At 48.8% G+C, this 16,838-nt stretch overlaps 1 protein-coding gene across 1 annotated transcript in view; it reads left to right on the top strand.

The window, feature by feature from the left end:
- Positions 1-16,838, top strand: part of SNX29 (sorting nexin 29) — a 502,531-nt gene that overhangs the window by 397,565 nt on the left and 88,128 nt on the right. Inside the window, exon 18 of the mRNA XM_021698163.2 lies at positions 3,870-4,010. Coding sequence (XP_021553838.2) covers positions 3,870-4,010 — 141 coding nt within the window. The remainder of the gene's footprint in view (positions 1-3,869; positions 4,011-16,838) is intronic.

The raw sequence follows: 16,838 nt of genomic DNA on the forward strand, positions 1-16,838 counted from the left end.
AACTAAGGAAGTTTTATGCTCCACTTGTGCCTACCCCATCTGGACGTGACCTTCCATCCAGTTGGGTTGATGTCAACCCTGGCCCCTCCCTCCTTCCCCAGATTGATTTCCACGTCCTCTGTGTGGGCATCTGCATGATCCCAGGCCTAGCTGCGCTGCTCGTGTGTCCGAGTGTTCCCAGCCCCGCTGTCAGTCAGTTCCATGTTATAGGGGAGGAGACCCATAGTCAGAGAGGAGGCTGTGCTAAGTCTGTGCTTTACCTCAGGGGTTTCCCAAGAGACCCGCTATCTCAGTCCATTCAGTCTGCTCTCACAAACCACGGTAGCCTGAGGAGCTTAAACACTTTATTGCTCCTAGTTTGGAGGCTGGGGAGTCCAAGATCAAGCATCAGTAGGTTTGGTGTCTGATGAGAGCCCACTCTCTGATTCAAACACAGCATCTTTACACTGTGTCCTCACGTGGTAGAGGGGGCGAGGGAGCTCTGTGGGGTCTCTCTTACAAGGACACTAATCCCATTCATGAGGGCCCCACCCTCATGACCTCATGACCTTCCAAAGGCCCACCTCCTCACACAGTCACGTCTGGGGTTAGGATTTCAACGTACGATTTCTAGGGGGACATAGACCTTTAGACCCTAACGTCCACTCATCAGAATCACTACGGAAGCTTTGGAGCACGACGGATTCCTGGGTCCCAGAGGGTTAATGAATCCCAGCCAGCGGCTGATAGTATTTGGAAAGCACTGCCCCTTTCCACACCAGATCTTGGATGTGTCCATGGGAAACTAACAGTAATGAGTACTGAGTATCTAGATCTGGGATTGACAACACGTTTTTTTGTAAAGGGCCAGAAAATAAATATTTTCAGCTTTGCAGGCCATATGGTCTTTGTTGGAACCACTCACTTCTGCCGTTATATTTCAGAAGCAGCTATAAACAATAGGTAAATAAATGGATGTGGCTGGATTTGGCTCATGGGCCGTAGTTTACCTCTACTGATCTAGATAATTAACCTTGTGCATGATGATCAGACAAGCAGTTGAACTTGCCATTCTCCAGGGGATACTGGATTTGTATAACAATATACTACAGGCAGATAGAGTCCATTTAGGATGTGGCAGGTTGGAGCTGCATTCAACCACCAGGACAAAGACCTCTAAATTCAAGATGAATAACTCTCTTTTGTTAGAAAAATTTTTTTGAGTAGATAGTCTAGTAATTGTTGTGGTGGCTCTATAATGACATCAGAGACCCACAGGCCCTTCTGTCTTTTTCCATAATTGAGATGATCTCATGAATACAAAATGTCTATTGGAGCTCCAGTCATCATCACATTTGTGGGAAAGAAAGAAGAAAGGAAGAAGGGTAAAAGGGCACTATTAGCTAAGTCAGATCTCTCCTAAGGGCTTCCTTAGAAGTCCCAGTGATTTTTGCTTACATCTCATTACCTGCTCTTACCTTGAGGTAGGCAGGAAAATGTAGTTAAGTTTTTGTTTTGGGTTTTTGTTGTTGTTTTGTTCCTGAACACACTGCTATCTGCAGAAGTACTGGGGGAAAATGGAGACCGGCTGGGCAACTAGCACTTGCTGTGACCCAAGAGGACCCAAAGAATGCCCCAAATGTGCTTCATTAAAGTCCCCTGAGCTCCGTCCATTGGGTTTATTTGCTAACTGATCCATCGTGTCTCAGTTTATAGAGACTGAAAGCCTGAAGTCCCTTTTCTCCACAACTAGCCAGGTCCTTCCAGATGCTTCTGGAGTCTTATAATTGGGCTAACAGTCCCATCCGTCATCATACCACTGCTTGGACACCCCGTGCCAAGAAGCCTTTTGAGCTAAACCTTTTCTTCTTGGCAGCTTTTTTTCCCTTTGGAAATCTGCCTTCCTCTACTTTGTATCTGCTGGAAGTCTGCTTCCTGGGGTCATCCAGAAAACGTCACCTTGGTCTTTCCTCTGAGATCTTTGCCTCCTCCACCCTGAGGCTCAGATTGTTACCCTTCACTGTCTTCCTTATAATTTGGCTGCAGACCCTCTGCTCGGCCTTACAGTGTGTGAACCACTTGGGTTCTTGTTCTGAGCAGTGCATCTGGGGTGGAGCCTGAGATGCGGCCTTCCTGACATCTTCCCAGGGGATGACGATGCTGCTGGCCCACCGACAGCCCTTTGAGGAGCATGTGATCTGGGTCTTTCTGAACGTATTTCCATTCATCTTTTAGTAGGTGGCAACCAAAACCTAACTAAGTTGGTATGGTCATTGTAGAATAGAGCAAGATTTTCAGTTCATTTATCCCAGAAGTTATCCTATACCTTTTAACGAGGTCTAAAGATGACAAAGGCTTTTTTGGTGCTCTCCCACGTTATTTCCTTAGCTCAGATTTACTAAAGTCTGGAAGTCTTTGTCCCACAGGCTACCCCTGTGCCGTATTTCCCCATCTTTTACTTACGGGGTTGGTTTTTCAGATTTTATTGTAAAACCTGACACTGATCTTTTTGAATTTCATCAACGTTGGATTAGATTCATCCCTCAGGCCAGTTGAGATCACTTGATATCTGTCATCCAGTATATGTGTTGTCTCTCTCAGCTTGGAGGCTTCTAACTAACTTGACAGGCCTCTGTTTCTCTATCTCATTCCCCTGGAAACTTTCCGTCCAGTAATTGGAGTTCTTTGGTTTAAGTCATCCGTCCTTCATCTTGGTGACAAGAGTATTACAGGAGACTGTGACGGTTGTCTTGCCAAAGTTCAGATATGTGATGTCTGCATTTGGGAATACTGGGTGGTTTTCATGTAGATGCAGAATTATCACTCACATCACAGATGCCTCTTTTTATTATATTAGAGGTTTTTAAGATGTGTTTTGGCATTTACTGATTACAGATTCCAATAGCTATATATCATTGGGAACTTTACTCTCTGGGATATTCTTGTATATTTTTTTAAAAATGCATTGATCTCTCTCCCACTTCTGTTTTCCCTTGAGATGTAATTGCTGTGTGTCCCTGGAAGGTGTTAGGGCCTGTGAAAAGCTGAAGAAACAGCCCTTAACAATGTGTACCCCCAGAATGGTCTCTCGAGAGTCCCATCTTGATTGAAACTAAGGAAGTTTTATGCTCCAGTGGTGCTTATCCCATCTGGACGTGACCTTCCATCCAGTTTGGGTTGATGTCAACCCTGGCCCCTTCCTCCCTCTCCAGACTGATTTCCTCCTCCTCTATGTGGTGGTCTGCGTGATCCCAGGCATAGCTACACTGCTTGTATATCCCAGTGTTCCTTGGAAGGAGGTGCTGTTAATCAGCTGCATCTTACAGATGAGGAAATGCATAGCCTGAGAGGAGGCAGACTCTCACCAGCAGTCTCTCACCGCTATAATATGCATGTGACAAAAGTATGAGCACCGTCTCTGAGATCAGCTGGACTTTTTATCTCTGCAGATACTAGGAAGTGATACACAGTGTGTTGTTCCCGTAACCTGCCTGATTTATTCTTTCAACCTCTTTGTTGACTGATTACCACTGAAGCCCTTCCCTACTAGGCACTGGGCATCTGGTGGCTTGGAAGATGGATGTGGCTCCCTGCTCTTTTATGAGTAGAGCATGACCAAAATCCCACCCCTTTGTAATGAGAGCTTTTTTTTTTTAATATTTATTTATTTATGTTAGAGAGGTGGGGGCAGAGGGAGAATGAGACAGAATCCCAAGCAGACTCCGTGCTGAGTGCAGAGCCCAACGTGGGGCTTGATCCCACCACCCCGAGATCAGGACCTGAGCCGAAATCAAGAGTTGGATGCCCAACCGACTGAGCCCCCCAGGTGCCCCTGTAACGAGAGCTTTAAGGGAGATTTACATTTTCTTTCTCTTTCCCTTTCTTGCCAGGTCTACATCCGGATAAAAGACGATGAGTGGAATGTCTATCGGCGCTACACAGAGTTCAGGAGTTTGCACCACAAGTTACAGAGCAAGTACCCTCAAGTGAGGGGCTACAACTTCCCACCCAAAAAGGCCATTGGAAACAAGGTACTGTCACCGCGGGGAACCAGGCAGCTCACGCACCAGTGCCTGATTTGCACACACATGCTTCTGTAGCCCCTGACTCAGAAGTTGGTGAATACAAGAGAAAATAGGGACAGAGAAAACAGTCATAATTCCATCACTTAAAGACAAGCGTGTTATGTTTTGTTTGTGGGTGTCCTCTTAATTCTCTAGGGCAGGGGTCGGCAAGCATGTCCTGTTAAAGGGCCAGAGAGGAATAATTTTTGGCTTTGTGGACCACAGCACCTTGGCTGAAAGTACTCAGCTGTGCCCTTGTAGTGTGAAAGCAGCCACAGCTGGTGTGCGCACAGATGGACGTGGCTGTGTGTCAATAAAACTTTATCCGTAAGAATAGGTGGCAGCTCGGTTTGGCTGATGCGTCATAGTTTGCTGACCCCTGTTCTGGGCCAAAACGATGTTTTCCGGTTTTTATCCATAGTTATGATACTTACTTGGACTCATGGATGTGGGGTTATTTCCCAGTAAAGCTTTCTCAGAGGAGCTTCCTTCTGGTATAGGGTTACTTCCCTTAGGAAGGTTGAGAATTGATAATGACCTGATTTGTTTCCAGGTATTCATCCAGGCACCCTGGAGAAGGGAGGTGCTAGCCCTCCACAAGGCTGCTGGTTGATGAGGGCTCGTTCCTCCAGCAGGTGTCTACTGAGCACCATTACAGAAGGTGGTACAAGGGGCTGGAGCCCAGGGCCCAGGAGGACAGGCCTGGGCCTGGCATGGGGCCTCGCATTGTCTGCTTCAGCCCGATGGCATCATTTTGTCATCCCTCACATTAGCTTAGAGCAGCTGTTCTCCCTCTTGGCTGCGCTTGGAATCACGTGGGGAGCTTTCAAAGCTTCTGAGACCTGTAGGCCCCCACGCCCATTAGGATTTAAGGTCTGGAGTAAGGCAGGGGCCCTGAGGGCTTTCAGACGTCTCCAGGCGGTTCCAGCATGCAGCCCAGCTGGAGAACCCCTGGCTTCGAGTCCAGTAGGAGACGGTGACAGGTGCACAAATGCAGTATATTAACTAGCTTGGCAAGGGCAGTTACGCCAGAGGAGGCGAGGTCGTGACCCTGCTGAGGACAGGTGAGAGAGAAGCTGGGCCTTGTTGTTAGGGGGATCCCTCTGCCACCGTGGTTCTCAGAGTGTGGCCCCTGACCAGCAGTAGCAGTGTCATTACAAATACTGATTTCCAGGCCCCGTCCCTGGCCTCCTGAAATACAAGCTCTGGGGCTGGCGGCCCAGAAATCTGGGTTTTGGTCTGTGTGGTGCTGATGCCCGAGCAAGCATGAGGACCGTGGTGCTCTCACGTTGACAGAGCCATGTGGCAGCTTCCCTATGTGATGCATTTCCTAGTTTCTCTCACGACAGAGGCCGCCTGGCTAGGGTCTCCTTGGATCTTTCTCGCAGAAAACCAGAACAAGTGTGGCTGTACCCACTGCCAACACTTGGGGGTTCCACGGGGAAAACTCTCACTGACTGTTCCGTTTACATGTCCGTGTATTTCTGTGCTTAAACCAGGTTAGAAACCTGATCACGTCAGGGTCTGTTAGATCTTAATTAAAACTGTTATAAAGCAGGTTTATCTGAGGCCTAGAATAAATGTGTCATTCCATTTTTTCCTGAAGATAAGTGGAGTTCAGCCCATAAAAACGGAAGACTGAGAAGTTCTACACTTGTTCACAGCAAGAAGGACAATAATTCTTATGAAAAGAGGGGAAAAATTATATACTGATTTAATCTAATGACTTGCAAGCTCATACAAATCTTGGGACCCATCCAGAACGTCTTAGAATGTCATAAAACAAAACCCTGCCTAACCGACGTATTATCATTATAAGATAGTCTCATTTGCAGAAAGCATTACACTGAGGCAGACTTTCCATGACATCTTCTCTGGGGAACGCGGCCTGTCTGTATCTCACTAAGGGAAATTAGTACAAGGGGGAGCTGGGGATATTCCAATGGTGAGACGTCTTGTGTTGTGTTTTTGTTTCTAGCGGCTGCCATACCAAGGTGGCACCCACTGCATGGTCTAAAAACAAATTTATTATCTTATCAGTTGCGGCCGGTTGAAAGTCCAGAATCCGTCTCCCTGGGCTAAATTCAAGTTGCTGGGAAGGGGCTTGTTCTTTTTGGAGGCTCCAGAGGGGATTCCTTTCCTTTTCTAGCTTCTGGAGGCTGCCCGCATTCCTTAGCTTGTGGCCTCCTATGTCTTCAAAGCCAGCAACCACAGGACTCTGTGACCTCACCTTCTGTCACAGAGTCCCCTCTCCTTTTGTGACTCCTCTCCCTCTTCTAAGGACCCTGGCAGTGACGGTGGGCCCACCCAATAAGCCCCAAGAATCTTCTAGCTCAGGATCCTTAACAAATCCGCAGAGTCCCTTTGGCCAGGTAAGGTGAGATACTGTCAGGTTCTGGCATTAGGCATCTTTGGGGGCCACACATTGCCACATGCTTTCTCTGCAGACCAAAGCGACTCCCTTCCCACCTTGGATCTCGAGGCAAGCCTTGGTGTTACTGCAAACTTACTTAAGACAAACCTACCCACCACCACCACCACCACCCAGGAGCAGGGACTGCACTGACATTCCCCTCTGAGGTGGGCCGTCCCCAGCCCTGCTTCACGTTCTCCCATCCTTGTCAGTCCTGGGACTGACTCTCAGCAGCAGTGGGCTTTTGCCCCATGAAATCTGTGTCAGTAGGGTACTATCCCCCCCGCCCCCGCCCCCACCCCCATACCCAATGCAACACCGTTTGTGAATAAAGGAGCTTGGGCATTAAAGGCACCGACTTGCTGGGTGTGGCCCAGTGATGGCCGGCTTGTACACATGCCCCGGCCTGCTGGTCCTTTACTAGATTGTTGGTCCTGCTCCCCATGGTCAGGGGTGGACCTGATAGTTTCCTCTGTTGCTCAGGAACCTGACAGCTCATGAGCAGTCATGGGGCCTCTTGTCTAGCCTGTGTGGCCTTTTGCCTTCGAATTGACTGGTTAGCCATGACTATACTTTGATGCCCTCTCTCCCTGCGCGTTTGGCTAACTGAGACATACCCACTTCCCTTTGGCTGCTACCCAGGACAGATCTGAGGGTTTATCTGGTTTTCAAGGGCAGTTTGAGTCAGCCTGCAGGACTGCAACATCCAGCAAAGGCTACTGATGAAGTCTGTTAAGAGACAAAGCCCGCACTGGCTCCAACCAAGCCTATGGGCTCAAGGTACCTGCCTTGATACCCCGAGGACAAGTTCTCTAGTGAGTTTTTATTCTAAATCGGCCCAGAAAAGTCAACCATGTCAGCATCTTTTCCTTGGTTGGGTCACTTCAAGAATGTCTCACTTGCCACTTGTACCATTAAGGTACACAGACATGACTTTTTTGTGTGGATTGAGTTACGTGGACCTTGCAACTGTAAGCCTTGCACCCATTAAGTGATTCAATCCACAATCCACAGAGCTGGATACTATTTAAGAAAATATTAACCAGAGTCTAGTTTTTTTGAATTTGCCATATGAGTATATTTCTAGCCTGAATTTCTAGGTGTTTTCCTAACACTGTCTCCATGGTTAGTGATCTCCCAATTGTAGAATTAAAATGTCAGCTTAATCCAAGTTTTAACTTTTTAAAAAAATTATTTATTTATTTTAGAGAGAAAAAGAGAGAGAAGAGAGTGAGCGAGCAAGTGCATGAGTGATACGGAGGGGCAGAGGGAGAGATTCTTGAGCAGACGCCTCGCTGAGCGTGGAGCCCGATGTGGGGCTCAATCCCACAACCTATGAGATCATGACCTGAGCCAAAACCAAGAGTCGGACACTTAACCAACTGAACCACCCAGGTTCCCCCAAGTTTGAACTTCTTTTGATTGATAAAATAGCACGTTTTATAGTTTGTGGATGCAGGATTTGTCTTTAGCAAAGAATTTCTTTTGCCTTAGTATGTCATGCATGTGTTTAACTATAAATACCCAGAGCGCTCACTGGAGCTACCCTGCCTTCAGGTACCAGATCGAGCCTAAATCATGTTGAGGTTATTTCCTGAATATCAGTCCACCACTTGATGAAGTTTATTCCTTTGTAGCTGAGTCAAGCAAGCCACAGTAGTTATATATTAAAGTTACTCATTAAATTCAAAATATCACAGGCGTGGGGCTTGTTTCAAGATAGTCTTCATTAGGCTGGAGTAACAACTCCATGATCTTGGCAGCTTAAGCCAACCAAGGTGTGTTTTTGGCTCATGTTTCATGTCCATTGTGGGTTGGCTGGGAGTTCTGCTCATCACAACACCAGGAGGCTAAGGACAGGGGCAAATCAGAAACTGGCTCTTAAAATCTTCTGCTCAAAGGTGATACATGTTCATTCCACTCATATTTCATTGACCAAAGCCAGTGACTCAGCCATGCATAATGCCAGGGGGCGTAATGCCAGAACTAGAATTTTTACGATCAGCTCTCATGACCCCCACAGGGGTGGCACTTGTCTTGAGCCACATTTCTGGGGATGTAAGGTGGGGATGATAGGAGAGCACAGTCTCACCAGTTCAAGACTGGTGTGCCAGGTCCTGTGGGTCTCCTTCCATAGAGTCGTAGTTCAGGTGCTCCCCTCCATCCCAACCCAAGCCTGGTCCTTCCTGGTGTGGGCATCTGCACCTTTTTCCACTCTTGCCTGCCTACCCTCCAGTCCCCATGCTGCAGCCGCAGTGAGGTTTGTATGACGTAGATCAGATGGTGTCGTTGTTGATTAAAACCCCCCAGTGGCAGCCATGGCAGGTAAATTCAGAACTCTTCATGACCTCTGAGATATCCCCCCATCTGTCCCCCACTACCTCCCCTACTTTATCTCCTGCCCTACCCTCCTCCTCTACACCCAGTCACACTGACCTCCTAAGACTTCCATGCTGTTCTCACCTTGTGGCCTTTGCACCTGCTCTTCCCTCTGCCAGAATTGCCCCTCCCCCCATCTCTGCGTGGATGGCCCCTGTGGTTCATTAGATCTCAGCTCGAATTCCACCCCTCGGGGCAGTGTTTCCAGACTGCCCTCATTAGTGCTGCCCCTTCAGTCACCCTCCCACCCATGACCCATTAGTCTGCTTTAATTGTCTCCTGGCACGGACCATCCATCCAAGTGATTGGCTTGTGACCTTGAGTAGTGTTGTCTCTGCCCTGGAATGCAAGCTCAGGACAGCAGGGCCTTGGTCTGTTCACTGCTCTCTCTGCAGCTCCTAGAATAGCACCCGGAGGCCCAGAGAGACTCGTGGCCTGAATTAAGGAATAAGTGAACAGGCATTAAATGGGAAAATTTCCCTGCTGTTTTCTTCTTCATGTCACTGGGTCTCGGTGCAAATTCAAAAAATCTGAATTCCCAAAGTGGGTGGAATAATTTTGAGGGTGACTTGAGGGGTCGCTCTCGCTCCACTTGGAGTGAATGTGTTTTTTGCAGAATGGGCCAGAGGCCGGCAAGCCTTTGCAGACCAGGAAGGTGGCTCTCTGACAATCTGGGGGAGTTGCCTGGCAAGCTCCCCATCCAAATGGACTTTGCCAGCATGAGGGATTGGGAAAAAGACTCGTTTTTGATGATGCTCCTCCAAGTCTGCATGATTGCTCAGTGAGAAATAGATTTGAGAGGCTGTCATTTCTTCTTAGGATAATGGAGTCAGTCTCTGAAAGTTCATTTGGCATTAAGGCAAGGCAAATCGCTTTCCCTGGAGCTGCAGATAATTCAACTTGTTGGAGAAATTATGCGTTAAAATCCTCATTAAAAACACATACACCAGTGTGTGCTGGAGGAACCAACTGGTGCTCACCAAGCCACGGAAAGCACCTTGGCAGCTCGAGAGGAACAGACTTAAATGCAGCCCTGGGGGCAGCAGGTCCCCAGCAGTAGGTACCTGCAGTGGTGGGAACATCGAAGCTGCTGAGTTTTTTCCAGTTAGAAATACTTCTGGAATGTAGGGGTGTCATGTTAGGTGTCGGGGGACTAAGATGGTCTAAAGTAAGGTCTCTGTCTTCACAAAGTTCATGGCCTTGTGGGGAGAAAGACCACTAAATGGGTTCTCATGGAAGAGTCCTGTGATCAAGGGGAGGGAGGGTCCCTAGTGCGCTCCAGAGGGGGCAGGGAGCAGGGCTGCCTTCTGCAGGGGGGCGAAGTGCTCAACAGGACAGCAGGATCCTGGCGATAAATCTTCCAGGTGGGAAAGCAGAGTCAGGGGCTAGCCTTTCCTTCTCTGTACCCTGTGTTAGCAAGAGATTACCGCAAACCTAGCAGCTCTAAGCAGTACACATCTATTATATTACATACAGTCGAGGAGGCCAGAAGTTGACACGGGTATCACTGGCTTGAAGGCAAGGTGTCAGCAAGGGCTGCGTTTCTTTCTCGAGGCTCTCGGGGAGAATCCCTTTTCTTGCTTTTTCCAGCTTCTAGAGGCTTCCCACATCTCCTGGCTCCTCCTCTCTTCAGTGCTGCGACTCTGTGACCATCCTTGTGTGGTGGGGAAAGGTTCTCCCCTTTGAAGGAGTGGGATTAGTCTGGCCACACCACCCTGAATGTGCCGGATCTCGTTGGAAGGAGTGGGATTAGATTGGGCATGCCTGGGTAACCCAGGGTCATCTCCCCATCGGAGGACCCTTAACTGAATCACCTCTGCAGAGTCTCCTTTGCCCTGAGCACATTCACAGGGATTAGGGTGTGGAAATTGGTTGGGGGGGGGGGGCATGTTTCTGCCCACCTCACACCTCTCTTCCCTTGTCTGGGGTATAAGAACGATGAGTGTTACTTTACAAACAGGAAGAGGGAGGCACAGGGAGGTGACAAGGCCACCTCGCTTGGCACCATCAAGGTGACACATGGGCCCAGGCAATCTCCAGGGATCTGCCATGGAGTACCGTGGAGGGCGGATGAGTGTAGATGACTTAACCCTTGACCTGTGGTGGACACTGACTCCCTTAAGTCAGTCCCTCGACCTCGGTGGTGTAGAAATCTGCCTCTCCCTCTCCTGATCCGCCGCCCTCACCCACAGCCCACCCTGACTGACTTAGGGGCCGCTTGTACAGCTAGGAACTGCTGCCCTCATGGTCGATCCAAAGGCTTACATAACCTTCCCTCGTAAACCTAAACATATGGAGGGCTAGTCCCTCGTTCATTTGCCCATTTATTCGTTTATTCATTCAACAGGACTTTGCCAACTCTGAGAATCAAACCCAGAAAGAAAAAGGTTCCTACTGCTTCACTCACTGTATGGCCTTGGACACGTTCCTTGAACTCTGTCTGCCTCAGTTTCTCCCCTACGTCCCATTTCCCTCTGGTGTGGTCATAAGGACTTGCGGTCCTTATGGTAACCTTACCTCAGGGTAAGGGCTGTGGACGTGTTAGTGAAAGGGGCGCACCAGCTGGTACTGAGGCAGAACTGGCCGACAGAAGCAGGTCGTCGGCACCGAGGGTGCATTGGACGAGCCTGACACAGGGGCCCGTCCACAGCCCTCACAGCCTGCACCTCCCCGTACAGTAATACCAACCATCGCGGGCCACGCGAGTGCACAGCGGGGGCTTGGTATTCAGTCTTACACTGTGGGATTCTTGCCCCATCCCATACAAAATATCTTCGAGGGGGGGAAGCCGGGCGCAGAGGCTGCAAGCATCCTGCCCAAGGTCCTGTAGCTCCCTTCAGGAACTGAGTGAGACGCCTGCTAATGCCGCCGCGCCCCTGCACCTGGGTCCGGAAGCCGTGTGAAGCCACCCCCAGGTCTGGGAGGTGGTTGTGCACCAAGGGACACGTGACGACAGATCTCTGTGGGGAGATGCAAGATCTCGGGGGTTTCTGCCCAAAGTTCCGTCACATGGAAAAGGATCCAGAAGACTGCAAATTTGGGAGAAAAAAGAAGCTCCAGCTGAATGAAGCCATAAACTCAGGTTGTTTCTCACTTGACACTCTGCCAGCTACTGTGTAAATAATCCTGGTACTTAATGTATTAAGCAAGAAGAGTGAAATTGGGCTCATTATACATCACACATTTGTGTTTCGCTTTAATGCAGTAAAAGCCTCTAAAGATATTTTCCAGGAGAGCGGTTGCTAGAGTCATCTTGCCAGAGAAGCGGTCTCAGGAGAGAAACTTTGAGGAGCCTCAGACTTGGACTGTGTATATGCATACATAGGCAAATATGTGTATGTATTTAATAAGGGGGGCTTCCTTGGGAGTACTTCTTTGTAAAACCAAATTAAAATCCAATTAAAAAAATCAAGGTCATTTTATGAACAAATAATCCAGAGCCAGCAACAAGAAGTGCATTTTCTCTCTGTTCCCATCCTGCGTGTTTTCAGCAGGTAGCACGTGGAGAGGTTGAATCCAGGCTAATCATTTTGGTGATCTCGGGCCATAGACCTTGCAGGTGCCACCACCTGCAGGAAGACTTCCCCAAACTCTGAGTGTTAGCTGTCCCTCAGGCTGCCTAATGGCAGCCTTCTCTCTCCCCACCAACCCCGTGGAATTAGAGCAGCACCCGGCCTAGGCAGTCTTGGTCTTTTCAGCATCGCACGCGGCACCTGGTGCACGGTGGGTGCCGCGTGAAAGGTGTTTGATGAACACAAGAACTCAAGCCACCTAAAGGCTGCTGGGAGACACCAGAGTTGTGCAGTCCCTGGTTCTCTTTCTCAACCCCTCCCTCCCTCCCTCTCACGTCTCTGGTAAGTGTTCAGAGGAAGATGGACACAGCACAGCAAATATCTGCGTGAGGCTCTGAAGAGACTTCCCATTCACCACGCCTGGTGACAGAGAGGAGTTATTTGACCCGCCTGGGATCTGGCCTTGCCAGTTCACCAGCCAGATGCGGCGGGCTCCCTGTCCTTTACCCATCTCAGGCTGAGCTCACAGCCTCCCATGCTGCAGCGGTGAACCCAGTGGTTTGGAAACCAACACGAATTACAAGACCCTTGACTCTCTGCTGGGCATTAAGTATTGTCCAAAATATTTCCGGGGCCGTTAAATTACTTGTATGTCATTATTTAATCCCTCTTTCCAGCTCTGAAGGCCTTCTGATTATACATAACCCATGTTATATCTGTTTTTTCCCCTCACTTTTTTGGACAACTGATTAAAATCACAACCTAGAAGAGTACTTGTCAGCTCTTAATCTCTTCTTGAATAATTGAGAGTAATTGCTACCTCCCCCTTCAGTATTGCCATTAATATGTGAGAACTCTGTACTGTAGTCTTCATTCATCTTCAACAAGCTAGAGAAAACATTTGTAGTTTTTCGAGTGGCCACCATTGATCTGCGGGATTCCAGAATCCCTTGTGTATGGAGGAAGCGGTCCCCTTCCCCTTGACGTCCTCACAGGCCATTTGCATTTTTAGAAGGCCCACAGTACAGAGGTTAAGAGTTTGGGCTTTGGCATTGCACCGGCCTCCCTTTGGACCCTGTCTCTGGTACACACCGGCCGCGTGACCTCCGCGTGTCACCCGGCCCCCATGATGCTCCGTTGTCGCAGCTGTCACGTGGATTGAGGGTGCTTGCATCATGGGATCTCGTGATAATCCATCCAGCACATCCTGAACCCTCAACTGCTAGCTTAAAAAAAAAAAAAAAATGGGTCTGCAGAGGAAGCTCGCCAATTTGGTTTCCCTTCTTTTGTAATTTGTGTAACTCGGACATGGGCATGCTTGGCTCTTCTTTCTTCCCCTCTCCTCCCTCCCCTCTACATTCTCCTTGCTTTGGCGTGGTGTGTGTGTTTGTTTTCTGCCCTTTTTTTATTATTTTAAAATTTGGGTTAGAAATGCCTCTAATCTTACATGTATAGCACGATAGATTTGCACAACAGGAGTGCATCTAAGTGAACAGCACAGACAGCAGGAAATACATCATTAGCAGGACTCTAGGCCTCCTTCCATAAGTCTCCCCGCTAGGGTGGCCACCATCCTCCCTACCTGATCCATGGATTTGTTTTGCCCATTATAGGACTTTATGAGAATCAGATCATAGAGCATGGACTCCTTTGTGTCTGGCTTCTTTTTCTCCACATTACATCTGTGAGATTCAACCACGTTGTTCCAAGTAGCAGATTGTTCTAGCCTTTTTCATTGCCGTGTGGTACTCCCATCGTATGGATCTATCACAGTTTCTCTTTTCCGTTGGTGGATGTTGGGTGGCTTCCAGCTCGGCTCACTTACACATACTGCTGTAATTAATGTCTTCTTGTGGCCATCATTGCTGGTTTCTGTGGGTCTGTCCATGGGAATGGAATTGCTGGGTCACAGGGTGTGCATATGTTCTACTTCAGCAGAAAGTGCTGAAGAGCTTCCCAAAGTGGTCACACAGTGATGATTTCGTGAAGGTAGGGGAAAAAATACAAAGAGTAAGAGAGCGAGTACCCATATCCCCACCACCTAGAATTAACAGCCGTTCCCAGTTTGTCATATTGGCATCTAAGCTCTTAAAAATGTATTTTAAAATGTTTCAAATGTGTCCCAGAATACATGGAAAAATAGAAAGAACACACATCATCCTCATTTAATGTAGTCTTTAGAAATTAAACATGATGGGTAATAGCTGAATCCTCTTCTTTCCCCCCAAGAGGGAACCATTCAGTGGAGTTGTATATCCTTCCTGTCTGTGTATACCTTCCTGTCCCAAAAATATATACCTTGTATTTTTCACCAATATTATCTTTTAGAGATTGATACACACTTGGGGGCATAGCGTTTCTAGTTCATTAACTTTGACTGCCATACTGCCATTCTGTTGGTGAATATTCAGTGTTGTGTTGATGTATTCTCCCTTCTGCGGGCAGTCAGACCACTCACAGTTCTTGCCTGTGCAGACGGTGTGCGGTGAATACCCCATGCCTGTGTCCTGGCCTTGCACGTTTTGTGCTCCGTTCCTCCAGGCTGTGCTGCGATGAAGAGAACTGCTGCCTCACGGGGCCTGCTTGCCCTCTCCTGTCCTTCTGGCTCTCGAAGGGGGTGGCGGCCCACTTGTTCTCTGCCAACCATGTGGACGAGGGATTCCCATGGTGGAGCATTCTCGGCAGCACTTGGCATCATTAGCCTTACAACTTCTTTATGTTTGGCTAACACGATGTGTACAGAGGGTCACCGCATCATGGTTTCCATTCCTGTTGGCCTGATTACAGACGAGGTTGATGATCGGTTCGTGTCTTTTTGGCCCTTCAGATTTCCTCTTCCCTTTTTTGCCTGTCTGTGTTGTGTGGGCTTTATTCCCCCGGAGTTTTTGTCTCACTGGTTTTTGGATCTCGTTATGTTTTCCTGATGCTAACCTTTGTGCGTTCCTTTACAAAGATGGAACTCTTGCCTCTCCCTCCAAGAAACCCCTCTAGCTGCCCTGCCTGTCCTTCCATGTGCTTCTTGTTCCCTTCACAGCCCCTCTAAGGCTTCAGCGCGTACACTAAATGCTGGCTTTCCTTGCTGGACCAGTTTTCCAGAGGAGTGAAACCCCTCATTGTACGATACACAACAAGACGCTGGCATGGTGTCATGGATCAGCGAAGGCCCCATCCGTGGTTATTTGCGTGAGAGAACACTAGGCCCCAGCTTGTGTTCTCTAATGTGGCCCCAGAGTTCCCCCACTCCAGGGCTCCTCTCTCTGAGCTGGGGTCCCGAGGGCTTTGAGCCCTGCTTGGGAGAGCTACTCTTCCCTGCCAGTTAGTACCAACTACATTAAGCTTAGCTGCCCCCTTGGAACTTTGTCACTGTTTAATTTCTCGGCTCTTCTGCCTTTGGAGGGAAAGTGAAGTTCTTTTTTCTAATGAGTTTAGAAGCTTTTTTGAGTTAAGTGCCTGATCCTCATAAGCTCATGAAAATGGAACTGTTTTGTATTATAAAGGAGCCCTTGATAATGGCTTTTAGCTCTCCCTCGCGAGTTGGGCAGCGGCCTTCCTAGCAGCAGAAAATAAGCCCTTCTTCACATCAGCACTGCCATCTTACTAAGAATAGCGGCTGTTTATTGAGTGCTAACTACATGCCAGGCGAGGTGCCAAGGACTTTGCCTGTGAGCTCATTTCATCCCCCAGCATCCTGGTGGTTGAGGAATTATTATCCCTGCCTCACCTCCTGCCACCACTGTGCCTGTCCCCCTTTAGATCTTGAACCCTTGAGCTCTTTCTTGCCTGGGGGCTTTGCTCACACAGTTCCTTCTAGAATACTGCATCCTCCCCCTGTGCTGTGGCAGGGTCTTTCTCATCTGTCCAGCCTCAGCTTAAATTCTCCCTCCTCAGAGAACCCAGCGTCAGTGAACCCCCCCCAACCCCCACATTCTGGGCTTTCCCGGCCCCTCGTTTTTTCCCTTTATAGCATCTGCTCTAGTGATTTGTTGAAGCATGGCGGGGGAGGGGCGTTAAAGGATTTCAAGCAAGGAATGACAAGCTTTGTGTTCTGGAGACATTGCTGCCATTTGGAGGATGGCTTGATAGGGGGTAAGCAGGAAGACCCTTGCCAGGGCGTGGGCGGAATGTCTGTGCCTGGTGCCAACAGGTTTGCTTAGTGCAGTGCCATCGAATACTATGAGAGCACCATTAGCAGGCCTGGAGATGTGGGGTCTGACCAGAGACAGAGTCTGGCAGAAAAGACAGACACGTGCATAGGTGACTGTTCTCTGTGGTGTGGTGGTCCTATAATCCTGCCATGGGCAAAGCCCCAGCCCTGAGGTGCCTATAATCCTGCCGTGGGTGAAGCCCCAGCCCCGAGGTGCCTATAATCCTGCCATGGGCAAAGCCCCAGCCCCAAGGTTGTCAGCAGGCAGTCCACGGATCACATTCTGCCTGAGATAAGTGTTTGAGGATGATGACAATCACAGTGACAGCAATAATAATAAACCCATG

This window comes from Neomonachus schauinslandi, chromosome 5 (genome assembly GCF_002201575.2).
Source record: "Neomonachus schauinslandi chromosome 5, ASM220157v2, whole genome shotgun sequence".
NCBI classification, from domain to species: domain Eukaryota; kingdom Metazoa; phylum Chordata; class Mammalia; order Carnivora; family Phocidae; genus Neomonachus; species Neomonachus schauinslandi.